This window comes from Camponotus floridanus, unplaced genomic scaffold (assembly GCF_003227725.1).
Source record: "Camponotus floridanus strain SB8 unplaced genomic scaffold, Cflo_v7.5 scaffold16, whole genome shotgun sequence".
Classification (NCBI taxonomy): domain Eukaryota; kingdom Metazoa; phylum Arthropoda; class Insecta; order Hymenoptera; family Formicidae; genus Camponotus; species Camponotus floridanus.
Window position 1 is genome coordinate 2371878 of NW_020229281.1, and position 14735 is coordinate 2386612.

General features: G+C 34.2%; 1 protein-coding gene across 3 annotated transcripts in view; it reads right to left on the bottom strand.

Moving 5' to 3' along the window:
• Window positions 1–2402: 2402 nt before the first annotated feature.
• Window positions 2403–14735, bottom strand: part of LOC105255859 (5-hydroxytryptamine receptor 1) — a 102991-nt gene continuing 90658 nt past the window's right edge. For 2 of the 3 annotated variants that reach the window (XM_025407027.1, XM_025407028.1), the window contains 2 exons: window positions 6997–7041; window positions 2403–3726 (listed from right to left, as the gene is read on the bottom strand). In XM_025407027.1, the coding sequence (XP_025262812.1) occupies window positions 3034–3726; window positions 6997–7041 (738 nt within the window). In that variant the 3' untranslated portion in view covers window positions 2403–3033. The remainder of the gene's footprint in view (window positions 3727–6996; window positions 7042–14735) is intronic. The other variant, XM_025407029.1, reaches the window with a different exon arrangement.

A 14735-nucleotide genomic window follows, 5' to 3' on the forward strand; every position in this document is an offset into this window, starting at 1 on the left:
TTGTTTCGGAACGAAGACGTCGAGTGCCCAAGATATCGAGTGTGATTTTCTTACTTTTCACATGACGGATAAATGTATTAACTACAAGTTAAAAAATATCCATATGTATAATATATACATTTTAATTTTATAAATAAATGAAGGAGGTAATTATATTTGTGATAACAGCGCAAAATTTTTCAATGGCTCGATATAATTTGAGAAGATGAGAAATAGAGTAAGCAACGTTATAGAACGTATAGAACGTTTATTTTAAGATATCAATTTCTTAGCCATTTTTGTTTGATTAGTATATGAAACTTAAATTAATGACGTAGCAGTTTATCGGTCTTGTTTGTTGTGCGAGCGGCAACATCTCGATAACGTGGCACGTAATTAAATTCCGTTGATTTAAGTTTTTTTTTTTCAATAATTATTGCTCTTATTAAATAGAGAAGGTTGAGAAAATTCTGAGAAAATACAATTTCACTTCTATAAACCATCGAGTAGGAACAATTTATGATTGTTGACGCTGCTCGATTACTATTTCTTTATTTGTACGCCCGGAAGGTACGTTTTCGAAATCGGAATACCACAAAGGAATCGATAGAAAATACATTAGGATCTTTGTCTGAATAGTTTCGCTACTCGATACCGTGCACAGTAACTCGGTAGCAGGCGATTGTATGTTCCAAGTTAGCGATTAAATTGATTGTATTAAACGATCGCGAACTTCTTGGGAAAATGCATCGTATCCTTTTGCGATGCGAACTTTTAATGCAACTTCCTTTATGGTGCTTTTATTTCACTGGACAACGATGGCGTGACGAATGTACATAGAAAGCGCAAACTCTCTCTCTCTCTCTCTCTCTCCCTCTCTCTCTGTCTTTCTTTCTACTCCTTCTATCTATTTTCCTGGCTGTACTAGAATCCGAAGCTTCGGTTATCGATTGTCAGCAACGATGACAATGTAGAAAATTCAATCTCGCTCGCTGTCGTCGTCTCGTTGGCGTCTCCGTGGAGAATAAAAATTCGAGTTCGCGTATACGAACAAGTCGCTCCCTCCCCCGCCCCGCCCCCTCCCCCTCATTCCCCTTTTCTTCTTTGATTGTCCAGTATGACGTGATTGTTTGCACGATCGTTTGTCCGCATCCAGTTGCGCAATGTTTATACGAATCAATCAATTTCCTCGTCAATTTCTTCGGTTCATTGGATCGTTGACTTTGCTTTCAAAACCTTTTGTACGAGATTGACCGGTTATAATATAATTATAAGTATAATATAGTTATTTTAGCGTTTTTACATTAATTTAGCTGGTCCAATATTTGCTGGGAAATATAAATGCAAACCGATATAATCATATTGTCAATTTTATTTCAATCGAGGAAAAAAAAAACAAGATCGAAAATAAAATTAGAAATCATGATCATTATAATTCTCTCTTCTATTTTAATCCGTACTTGTGAAATTGAAGAGAAAACGAGATGGGAAAAGTACTCTCGCTCTTATAAAATTTGGATCGTCTCGTTCAATTGGCAAATAAATAAATAAATAAATAATCAGAACGAGACACAAATAAAAATCTCATTGTTTGACATTTGACATCGATACATTTTTTTGCTGAAATTTATGTGGGATTATTACAGCTGGCGATTCGCAACGTGGCGATTTCCGCATCATAAATCTTTATTGCATAAATTTTTATATTATGCGAGAACATGTTCCTGACGGTAATTCTGAATTATCGTACACCGATCTCTTTTACTTGTTTTCCGAAATATAATTGTAATTTCCTGCAACAATAAATTGTCACGCTTTAATGTGCGCCATATGCTCGCAAAACTCGTGTTTGCTCGACCTTAACGATCTTTTTTGCCTCGCGCCAATGTAAGAACAATAGATTTCGACGATTCTGTCGAACAGCTACACGTTGTGTAATTACTTATAGAGAAATTAAAAAGTGGGAAATTGCGCTTTTGCAACCATTATTTCTTCCTTTGAATGTAAATATCATGATTATAATTTAAATTAGAATCATGTATAAAGCGCACTTTGAGCGATCTCTATAACTCGCAACAGAATTATATATAATTCAGAAAAATACGAACACATATATTATGTATTTAAGAAATATATCATGACGCACACATGCACACACGCGCACGCACACACACACACACACACGTAAAATTATATCTCTCAGATTCTGTCGGGAATTATAGATCGTCTAAAGCGTACGTAATAATAAAAGCTTTTTACACTTTCTTTTTTTTTATTCGATTGTTTAATTCACAGACAATTATTTGTATGTTTCTTTATTGAGGAGCTTATTTGGAAATCACATTTAAATTCTTCATTTTTATAAAACAATATTTCATGAATCTGTGAGATTTAGATATATTTATGAATTTGTATGTTTTTATAGTATAATATCTTTATAATATCGTTCTTATAGCTTTATAATATCGCACGTTTCTCAGCACGTTCTTAAAAAGTATGAATTTAAAGCCACAGGAAAATAAATAAGCTCCTCAATTATCTTCGGTGTAAATAAATTTGAGTTAAATCAATGAAATGAATGAGAATATCTTGCGAAAATCTGGAAATCGCTCTTCGACTTCGACTTTCACACACTATCAGTTCTTATGTGAGATTTTCAATTTATTAACGCGACTACATATATATATAATCGCGCAATAGCTGTCTATCTATCTCTCTTTTTATCGGTTGCCGTCTTGACGCGTTAAGATCACACAAGCGGTCCAGCGCTGTTGATCATAATCATAGGAGGATCTCTCGAGAGACATCCCTGTGCGACGCGCTTGTCACGCGATCGCGGAATGAAAACCGTCCCGTCGCATTTTCGGGACGACGACAATGTCGACGATGACTCGCGGCATCGTCCTCGCGATCCTCATCGATCGCGATCGATCACAAAAGGATCTCGCTCTGCGTGCCGTTGGTGAGGTCGACGTGGAGGGGCTCGATGCAGCAGGACGGTTGTCTCCGTCGGATATTACGGTCCTCGACGATCGACGAGGAACGCTCCTCGCATCATAGGAAACTCTCGTCGGGCGCGCCGGCGACGTCCACTGACTCGACGACGTCCTGATTGCCATCGTCGTAGTGTTCCGCGCTCTCGGCGCTCTCCGCACCGCCACCACCGCCGTAGCCGCCGCTGCAACCGGCCTTGATCTCGTAGTTATTAACCGGATCGCCATACTGGCTCTGGTAAAACTCCTCGCGCATCATATGGTTGAGATTGCTGCAGCGGAAGAAGAGTATCTCGCGGAAGGGCTTGCGGAAATCCTTGTTGAGGATCGCGTAGATGATTGGATTCAGCAGGCTATTGCAATAGCCGAGCCAGAGGAAGAGACCCGAGAGAAACGCCGGAATGGCGTCCGGGTCGTGGAGGAACGGTCTGACTAGTGCCAGCACGAAAAATGGCAGCCAGCAGCCGATGAACGCGCCCATGATGATGCCCAGGGTGGTGCTCGCTTTCCGCTCCTTCGCCAGGTGAAAGCGCAGCTTCTTCTGATGCGGCGAGTTGGTGACGCTACACGTGCTGTTCAGGTGATTGCGCACGAGCGTCGTCGTCGTCGTCATTTGCTTTGTCGTCGACGACGTCATCGACGGCGTCGTTGCCGTCGACAGCACCGGCTTCTCGATCCTCTGCAGCATCGGGCATTGAGATTCGTTACTTCTGCGCGGTCCACCGGCGAAGCATCGGACCGCGTGTCCGCTACACTGTAACAGAAAAATTCGGCAACCGTTAGTTACGTCGGCGATAAAAAGAGAAGAGAAATTCTAGTTCAACTGTGTGACTTTTGGCATGCGAGACAGGTGTATTTATAGAAAATATTATCTTCGACACCTTATATACACCATTGAGAATTATAATTCCATGCAGATGACAAATATTTCCGAATATTTTTTTATTAATAACTTTTGATCAGAAGACTTAGAAGATTATGTTATTTGAAATTTTATTAGAATTGAAAGGATTACTTAGAAAAAACCTAATATTTGTTATCTAATATTTATTATTTGTATGCACACGATTGTATGCGTTGGATATAATCCGGTTCAGAACTGATGATTTTTTTTTTGTCGAGCTTCAGTGATGGGGTCTATCAAAGGCACGCCGCTGTCTGATTCATTCGCTGGTATTCCACTGGATGTGGACGTAACGTGTACGAGTGTTATGTCAATAGAAAAATGCGTATGCTCACACTCAATGGATCTGGACCTTTGTCAAGGTGCATATAATGGACATCATTGGACATGTTAGATTACACGTTGATGAATTTTTATAAAAAAAATTATTGAAAAAACTTTCTTTCTTTGTTTTTTCACACAAAAAAATGTAATTTCTGTTGTGTGAATTTTTATACAAGATGTTAGAATTGATTGTTAGAGTAATGACTAAACTTAAGTATGATGTGATGGGAATTAAATTTTACTTAAAATTTATTTTACATATAATTAATAATTGTAAGTGTATAATTATTAAAACTGATAAGTAACAATATAATTATAAATTTACGAGAGAAATGCAATTAATAGTGAAACTGTAAATAGATATAATATTAGATATACGAGAGCACAAGATATCCTTTATCGTATTCCAATGTCGCGAACGCGTATAATTACAAAATTGGTTAAATGCTTTAAAAATATCAATTATTTTCTTTTCAATTAAAAAAGAGAAAGAAACAAATTTCTATGTTTTTTGTATATATTGTAATTAAAAGAAAATGTTATTAAAAATAAATATTTGTATCTTTTTGAAGATATATATGCAAGCCTCCATTTTTAATATTTTCTTTTAATTACAATTTTTTGTGATATTTTCTAGAAACACTATACATTCTTTTATAATTTGTATTAAAATTTGATATTGGTCGAAATAACATTCCTATGAACGATGTTAAATTTCTTGACAGATATATTGGTTATATTCGGAGGTAGAAAATCTTCAATTTTGTTCACAGTATCTTAACGCATTTCCCTCGATGCATCTTTGCGTGAAAGAAAGCCCGGATACGCGATAAGTATTGAATCATTCTCGCCATTTGTGGAATGCTCTTCGCGTGTGAGATATTTCTATATCTGCGAGAATCTTTTCAAAAAGTAACTTCTTTGTAGAATTTTATATAAAAGATGCCGTATGCGAACATGTGCTTCGCACAGAATATCAAAATTAATTTATATGCAAAAAATCATTTTCTGAAAAAAACGCACATTTTTTAAATCATCTTCAAAAAAATAAAAATACAATAATTTCCTTCAGAGATGAAGCAGAAATATGTACATTCGCGGTTGAGTTTTAACTTTATTTACACAGAACTCAATCTTCTCAGATATTAGGCAAATAAGACCACTAGAGCAGCCACTTTGGCTGATTTTGGTCGCGGTGAGTGTACGAGCTTTTATGTTTAAATGATCAAACGTATGTGCTTTCCATTGATTTTCTCCCTCGTTGAAAGAGTAAGAGAATCGAGAAATTATTCTGTTGAGAATTACGCGACGATAGAACACGCCCTTGGCCCTGATGTATATTTTATTTTTTGCAAGCATTAATGTAAATTCACGGCACGTGGCGGAAGTGAAGCGGGAAAGAAACGCATTACGTAACTAACAAGTCAGAATGCAGATGAGTTTTCCGACCGAGTGGTCCGACCTCAGGAATGTAGATGACACTTGGAGATAATTGAGAAGTGGAAATTCTTGTGGCTTTAAGGAAGAAAGGAAGATGTGCTTGGGAAGGAACGATACGAAATCCTCGGTGACCTCCTAGGGATCTCTCGTATTCTCGATGGAGAAAAATTTAAACTTAGCTTTACGGTTCGTTTTTACGATCGAAATATCTTTCTCCTTCAGCTCCAATTTTAGAAAACATTTCTCTGCCCTACGCGTAGTTCGCCATATCCATATTCACCTCATTTATTATTTGCTCCGAAAGAAATTTCTTGAGACAAAACGCAAATACATCGCGACGGTAACAGAACGTAGCTTTAAAATGTATTATTTTCTCTCGTCAAAAATTAATAATAAATAAATTTTATTATTCTTAATAATTTGTTTTAAATATTTTAAGAATTTTTCTATATGATAAGAATAATATATTTTTACATATGATAAAATAGAAACTTTAACTTCTTTATTATTTTTTGTAACCTTATGAATATAAAATTTAATACAGTCTGAAATTGATATCCTAAAATTTTTGCATTATTTTATAGAGAATAATTAATGTAATGAATTATAATGCATTATACAGATGCAAGAATATTTTCTATAATTATATAATATTTATGAGAGACGAGCGCAGAGTTTTTTTAAATAAAAGTTTAACAATGAGGAATACTTTGTTATTAGAGAAACTTTCTATTTGTCTTTAGTCTTTCATAATGGCTGTGACTAGCTAACTTGAAATTACTTAAATACTTTCATTGTTAAAGACACATTGATTAGAACACTTTATCACAAACAGGAAGTTACTACGATTCTACAAGTAACAAGAATTCGCAATTTGTTACAAAGCATCGCGTATGAATTCATAATGATACGACAAGTTACTTTGCCTATGTTCTGTTTTAGAATAGCAGTTTTGTCAAGGAAGTTCGTCAAATATTTAATAGCAGGTCATCGTAAAGTAGGCAATCGTCGAGACGACTCTTGCATCTGTAAAACACTACCTGTATATGCAAAAATTTTGTCTTTTATTTTACATTAGTCACGCGTATTATACACTACATGACATAATAAATTAAATTTATCAATATAAATAATAAAAATTATAATAATAAAATTAAATGAGAATTAATAATAATTAATAAGCAATTCATTCATTCATAAAATATGAAACTAGAGCCATGAGTATCTAAAATTGTTTAGTTATTTTCGAGTTTCGAAAAAATATACATGTTTCGATTGAGAAAATGTTTGACCAAAGCATCATCTAAGTGTAACGAGAGAGAAAAACTACTTGTAGATGAAGAGATAATGTCTTACCATTGTCAAATTATCCAGCCTGTCGGCGCGTACCTTCGATCTTATCTACAACAGACAAGTGTTTTACGAACACTTTCAGAGACTGGGGTCCTATTTTATTGCGATACGATTTAATAAATAATACAATGCGACCGATGTGCGGGAAGGAAAAGGACAAGAGTGCGAGGGAGACGGAGAGGAGATGTACAACCGTGAAGATCTACCAACGGACATGCTGCGACGGTAGAGGCAAATGATTGATGTATAAGCCACTAATCCCGAGCAGGCAATCCCCAAAGCTTGCGTAAATTAAATTGGGAATCTGGCACGAAATTAGGATAAATCTATTATCTGGCTATGTATGTAGGGAGCTTTTGCACATATATGTATTTGTGTGTGTGTGTGTGTGTACATAAACTACTCTTAACGTTGACACATACAATTCGCCGCTCACGATACGTATGATCCTTGGTGCGAATTTTTGCGTATGAATGGGATTAGTAGATGCAACGAAAAACGAAAGAGCGCACTCGTGTCCGCGCATTTGAATAAAGAGGATTTGATTCGATTACAGAATTTTACTCGGGATATATCACGTATGGGAGGATTAATAAGCAGGCTTCCCGTATTAATTTCTTTTTTTTAATCGCGACTACTTATCTGCCATCTCGAGTCAATTTTTCTTTTGTAATAAAAAATGCCGTGGCATTAATGCTCGTAATATTTTATAAAACATTAAAAATAAAGTGTCTTACGAATTGATATTTTTACAGATAAAAGTATGCTTTACAAATATATTTAGATACATATTTAAGACTTGAAGTTTGAATTTCTAAAATGTAAAGAAAAAAGATCGTGCACGTCTGTCGTAAGTTTCGAAGTCGTTTAACAGGGTCAGAACTCTCATTAACAATAGTGACATCTGTTTTACGTCGGTCCATTATCGTGAAGCTGAGAAAGCATCGTAGTAACAGTACGAGACGACGATTTCAGCTGATTTTAGAGTGCTCGCAAGAGACATTGCGACATAACGACGTCATGCACCGCATGATAGATGATTCAGGTAGACTACGGTCGAATCTCGGTGGGAAATTTTAGTGTATCCTATAAAGTTCACTTTACTACTCTCGTAACGTTCATTATTCGTCTTCATAAAGATGAACACCAACCAATCAATCTTTTCTTGCTTTCAATGCATTTCGAGTTGAAAAGTTTATAAAAGAGAATTTCTTTTGTCTTTCTGAAATTATTGGGCAGAGCATCTGTTTGCAACTCTCTTTCGAGGATTTTTTTCCTATATTCGCGAATGTCGATTAAAAGAAAAATTTAAAAAATAAAAATGATATAGACATAAAAGTTAGAATTACATCGGATGAAATTTAACGGACGTGTAAAATTAATGAAAGGTAACGTATCACAATCGATTTCTTCCCTTTTCCGCATATAACATTCATATTTGTGACAAGATAAATGAACATGGTTATATTTCGCGAATACGTATGAGATAATATATTTTGTTGACGTGTTTTATCCACATGTTTTGTCGACGTTCGTTCACATTGCAAATTAAACGACTGTGCCACTCGAAATTCTCATTTTCCAATAAGCATAGCTAATTAAAGGTCGGTACATAAATATTACACGCGTGCTGTTCCGCATTCGTTAATGCACATTATAATATATTTTCTGTTTCATTTTATTGCATTTCTGTTGTAACATATTAAAATTAATTATAGAGGATACGTCGTTGCCCGCGCGCGACTGACCAGTCGTCTGCCCGTTGTAATTACAATAAAACTGTTATTAAATTTAAATCCGATTCAACAAAGTTTTCAATAAACGATACATATGCGTTATTTGCCGCGCGAAATACGTAATAACAGAATGGGGAGCTTCAGATATAGTATAGAAAATAATATATATTGCTTGCTTTCTTGCTGGGGATAAATTCGAATTCGAGTTTTATTTACATTCGTTGGTGTGAAAATTTTTCATTCACAATGTAGATGTCATTCGTGAGACTCTTTGGGGAAAAAATGTTAAATCTCGCTTTAGGTGTTGCAATTTCTGTACAAACATTACATGTTTATCTCGATCTCCTTTTTCATAATAATTTTTGAAAAATAAATTCTTGCATTTTTATTCTATTTCTTTTTTTCCTAAAAATATATATTCCTTTATGCAATACGTATTTTATGCACGCGATAAGAGAAAAAAGTATTGATAAAAATATTTGATATGCAAATATATTTTATGAAGATATGTTGAATATTAATACGTTTTTTAAGACATATATATTTCGTATAATATTTTCTATAAAAATATATATACTACATATACAAAATATCCACCTTTTGTAATTTTGTAATTTTATCCATTTTTTTTAATCATTATCTAAAATGTTTATTAAATCACCTATTTTCTAATTTTTTTATTTCATAAAATATTTTATACTTTTGTGTTATATTTTTCTTTTTATATTGAAAAAAATAGTTTCGTTTGTCTGTACACTTTATCGTGATTTCCGTTTCAATCCTATTCCATTATTCATGATCCTGCCGAATCGAACTGTATCGATTTAGGGACAGAATGTGCATTCGATTTTACGTCACATAAGATTTTAAACTGAAGATCATGCAGAATAGATCTATCTGAATATTTGAAAATGTGGATAGTAGAATACGAAAAAGGGATACGACACGTCGTATTCTCACGGCTATGCTTTTAGGGCGTCGGAAGAAATTGTGTGAGAGAATAATGGCGTTGTCACTTAACATCAAAGTGATGTAAATCGATGCTTCGTGGCGGGATATAATGTATATGATATATCGATTATATGTAGGCGGCGAAATTCCTTTCGACGTCTAGAGAGGCACTATATTTTTTACCTTATACATGTTTAAAAATGTATACCTTTATATCGTTACTTTCTACTTTTTTCTTCTAAAGTTATGGAAATATATAATCACATATAAAGAAATTATTTATTTTATATTTCATGCTAACTTTTTATGATGCAAAAGTATTTTGGAAAAAAGGAACGTTATTAATAATTATTTTTACAATTTTAATTCAAAATTATTAATTTTATATGAAATATGAATTATGTACTAATTATAATACATAATGAGAATACAAATAATTAAATAATAATAATTATAGAAATGACAAAAATACATAAATTTATTTTACATTTATAAATAACATATTTTCGAAAAAGAAAGTTCTTTTCCAGAAAGTATATAATCATACATTATAATATAATATATGAAGGAAAAAAATTATAGAAATAATTCACATATACATGTATCTTCAGAACAATCAAATAAATTTACAATCGATATTCGATAACGATGCATGTACCAAATGCCAATGACTAAAACAATTATCTTGTTCCAGGACGTTTAATTCTGTGATTTGTGATCATTAAGTGTGTAATTAACAGCCGCCCGTTGGCCGCGAGATTTCCCGATCTTCGTGTTCGTCGGAATGTAATTTGTCGTACAAATGCGAAACGTTGCCCGCGGCATGCTCGTAGCAGGCGATTATCCGTGAAATCGCGGCGATCGTCGAGGATATCAACAACCCCGAACGTTTGAGGATGTCGCGTTCGAACAAACGAGATTCGGACTCGGAGCAAGGGACGGGAAACGAATGAGATGCTATTTTGATGGCGAAAAAAATGGGATGTAACGGCTGCGTGCACGTGCTTGTAGGATACGTGTTCCACGTTCTCGTAATGGCCATTTCTGCACACTGCGCGAATGCACGCATCGATCAATAAAGAGCGATTGCCGCCGCAGCCTTCCGCACCTCGCACTCATCGACTGCCGACTGTACATGTACGGATGTGCCAGAAGCGAAGCTGGATAGAAAGCGAGAGATGAGAAGGAGAGGATTCTCTATGGGATTATTCGTCTCTCGGGGCTCCCGGTTTATGGCGGTGCCAAACCCGACGTAACTGTCGTGCAAATGGCCCATTTGTATTTTTTTCCTTTTCGACAAGTGAAGAAAAAACGTACTTTTTTATATTGTAGTATTCCGTTTTTATCTCTGTTACCTAATAATAATTTAATTTTTCTTCTTTTTATTCTTTTTTCATCGCGTTGAACTTTTATTTCTTTATCTTTTATAGACGCATATTTTTACTTCAGTTTATTTTCATATTTTTGTAGACCCTTCCAGAGTGAACTTGTTTATTTTTATTCGTCATATATCTCCCAGACTATTTTAGAAGACTGACGAATGGTTTTATGTGAATTAAAAAGCGAGGGTTTCGTGATCCTTCGGGCGTGAAACTGCGCGTTTAAAGATTTCGAGAATCACGCGAAAGCAAATTGTTTTCGCCTGGGGGAGAATTTTCTGTTTGTACGACTGCGAATCGAGTTGTATATATTTGCGATCAATAATAGTATTACTACCTTTTATAATAGATAAGGGTAACGGATTCTTTATTGCCATTATCGTTGACAGGATTAAAATATGCTTTGAGGAAAATGGTAGTGCGAACGGGGTCTCAAGGTATCATAATAACGTATCATAAGTTTGACAATAAATAATCCAGCTATAAGCGAGCTTCCTTCTCTCTTCTCCCAAGACGAAACCATTAAAGCGATTGACTTCATTGGTATGCCAGAGCACCTGCGACACATTAAAACCCGTATTTTCGTCGCACATTTAGCACTAAATATGAATTCTGCATTTGATTCATTTAATAATTAAATAATTGATAAACGTAATAGTGTAAATATAAAGATAATAGAGATAAAGATAAAAATAAAAATAAAATATAAAGATAAAAATATATAAAGATAAAAATTAAAGATGTATAAAGATAAAAATTAATTAAAATTGGAAAAATTTTTTACGATATATATTTTACAACATAGATGTTTAATAATTTTTTAAACAATATTATAATTAATATTCGTATTACATATCAATATATCATACAAATTCTTTCACATCGCGTAGAAATATAAGATATTGAGAACACACTATATACAACTGAATTAAATTTTGATATTGAAATAAATATAATTATTTCAGTGTTTTAAATTAATTATTGTACAACATGTATAACTATAAATTTATATTTGAATTTATCTTTATTTTAATATTTTCTAATATTTTTATTAATTTTTTATCGATGCATGCTAGATTATTGAAGATCCATATTTCAACAATGTTTTATAAAATTTATGTGAGTGATCAAAAATGTTTTATAAAATTTATGTCTAGTTGAAACAAATATTTTACATGAATATTTTGTACAAAAATATATCTACAATTTTTAATCCAAAAATATATTTCTGTTCTTTTTCATCATTATATAGTATTTTTTAAGAGAGAAAAATATTTAAGAATACATAAATATTGTATATTTAAAAATACACAAAGATACAAAAGATCGTGAAACTCATTATAACTTATAACTATTATATTTATTTTATGACGTGTATAAATGAAATTTTGCTATGGGTTGAAATTCTAATGTGTGCGCAGCTGTTACGTCGTTTATTATTCGAAGATTAACATCTCAATGACTCTCGTCATTTTCACCTCATACAATATTTTCGTATGATATTTCTGATCGATATTTCTTAACATCTTAATTAATAGCGGATAGAATAGGGAAACGAATTTTTCAATCGACGCGGCAAATGTCGGAAAACGAGGCGATCACGTGACCCGGTGAATTTTCTAATAGTGCCAAGTTCACACAGTGCGTGCCCCCCTCCCTACTCCCTCACTCAGGTCGTGACCGCTGCCCGCTTCGTACGTGTTTTAACTCGCTCTGTTTTCTTTGCGTACAAACGAGTGTCTAGTGCGACGAATTTAACAATGGGTAATCTTTTTAGGTACACGTAAACAGATATACGTAATAATTCGTTCGCAATTTATCGCATATCAATATTTATCGTATTTCGCGATCCGCCATTAATTCGTTTCCTTTGCTGTTTATTATCGCGCATATTTCGCTTATTTCGCAGTGTCTATCTCCCGAGTCCACCTCTTATCACGAAAGGAGTATCGAGGAACATCGGGGAACATCGAAAAATGCATCGAGAGACATCAAGAAACATCGAGAGGCATCGGGGAAATCGAAAGGAACATTGATGGAATTGCTGGAGCAAGGATCTCATTCACTCGCTCGTTCGTCTTGACGGTCGCCGTGATCGGATTTTCGCGCCAATTTGAGACAAGTTCGAATGGACGCGAGTATCTAATGCGACGAACTTAACAACGAGCAATTCTTTTCCAGGTATACATATACATAATAATTCGTTCGCAATTTACGCGTCATTAATTCGTTTCCTTTGCTGTTTATCATCGCGCATATTTCGCTTATTTCGCAGTGTCTGTCTCCCGAGTCCACCTCTCATCACGAAAGGAGTATCGAGGAACATCGGGGAACATCGAAAAATGCATCGAGAGACATCAAGAAACATCGAGAGGCATCGGGGAAATCGAAAGGAACATTGATGGAATTGCTGGAGCAAGAATCTCATTCACTCGCTCGTTCGTCTTGACGATCGCCACGATCGGATTTTCGCGCCAATTTGAAACAAGTTCGAATGGACGCGAGTATCTAATGCGACGAACTTAACAACGAGCAATTCTTTTCCAGGTATACATATACATAATAATTCGTTCGCAATTTACGCGCCATTAATTCGTTTCCTTTGCTGTTTATCATCGCGCATATTTCGCTTATTTCGCAGTGTTTGTCTCTCGAGTACCATCTCCTATCACGAAAGAAGTATTGCGGAACATCAGGAAACATCAAAAGAAACATCGAGCACACCAGGGAACATCGAGAAGCATCAAGGAATATCGAAAGGGGAAGCATCGATGGAATTGCAGGAGCGAGGATCCTGTTTATCGCCTTGGCGATCGGGTTTTCGCGCCAATTCGAGATAAGCTCGAATGCCGGGAGTGCCGAATCAGTCTACGGGCGATCGTATTTCAGTACACGAGTTGATTAATTCGCATGTTGTTACGATTACAATATGTAATCGAGAACGTTCGGTTGGATTCCTCCAGCCGTTTTCGTCGAAATAATGCAGTACGTATTTTCACAAATGCGCGTCTAGTGTTTCTCTCGTGTTACTTCGTAAATCGAATGGCGGATGTGTATCCAGAATATCGAGGGATGTAGAAGAGCACCGAAGGATCAAGGAAGATCGTCTTCTACGTCGTTAGAGGGTGAGTCTACATATATTTTCTGAACCTTCAAACCGAAAGGTTAATTTGTGATATTAAAGGCGATAGTTTACAATTCAACGCAATAAGTATATATACTTTTTTGGAGATTATGAATTAATTATAAAGTATATACAATTATATATTTTATCGTATATATTCTACTCATTATTTTTTTTATATATTATATTTTAAATATATTAAAATATTAAAATATATAAATATATTAAAATATTTTAAATATATTATTATATTTAAATATATTATATTTTATTATATTTTAAATATATATTTTCCAGAGTAAAAGATTTTATGTTTTAAATTATTTCTTTATTATTATTGTATATATAATAAAACACAGAAAGTGTAATATCTCCAATCAAGTATGTTTCGATTTAAAAAAATTAATTATATATATATATTTTTTATACGTATATTTTTAACAATAAAAATATATAAAAATAAATAAATGAAAGATTAAAGAGAGAGAAAGAGAAACATATATAAATAAAATGAAGCATTACTGTCAGATACGGCATATATCATAAATAAAA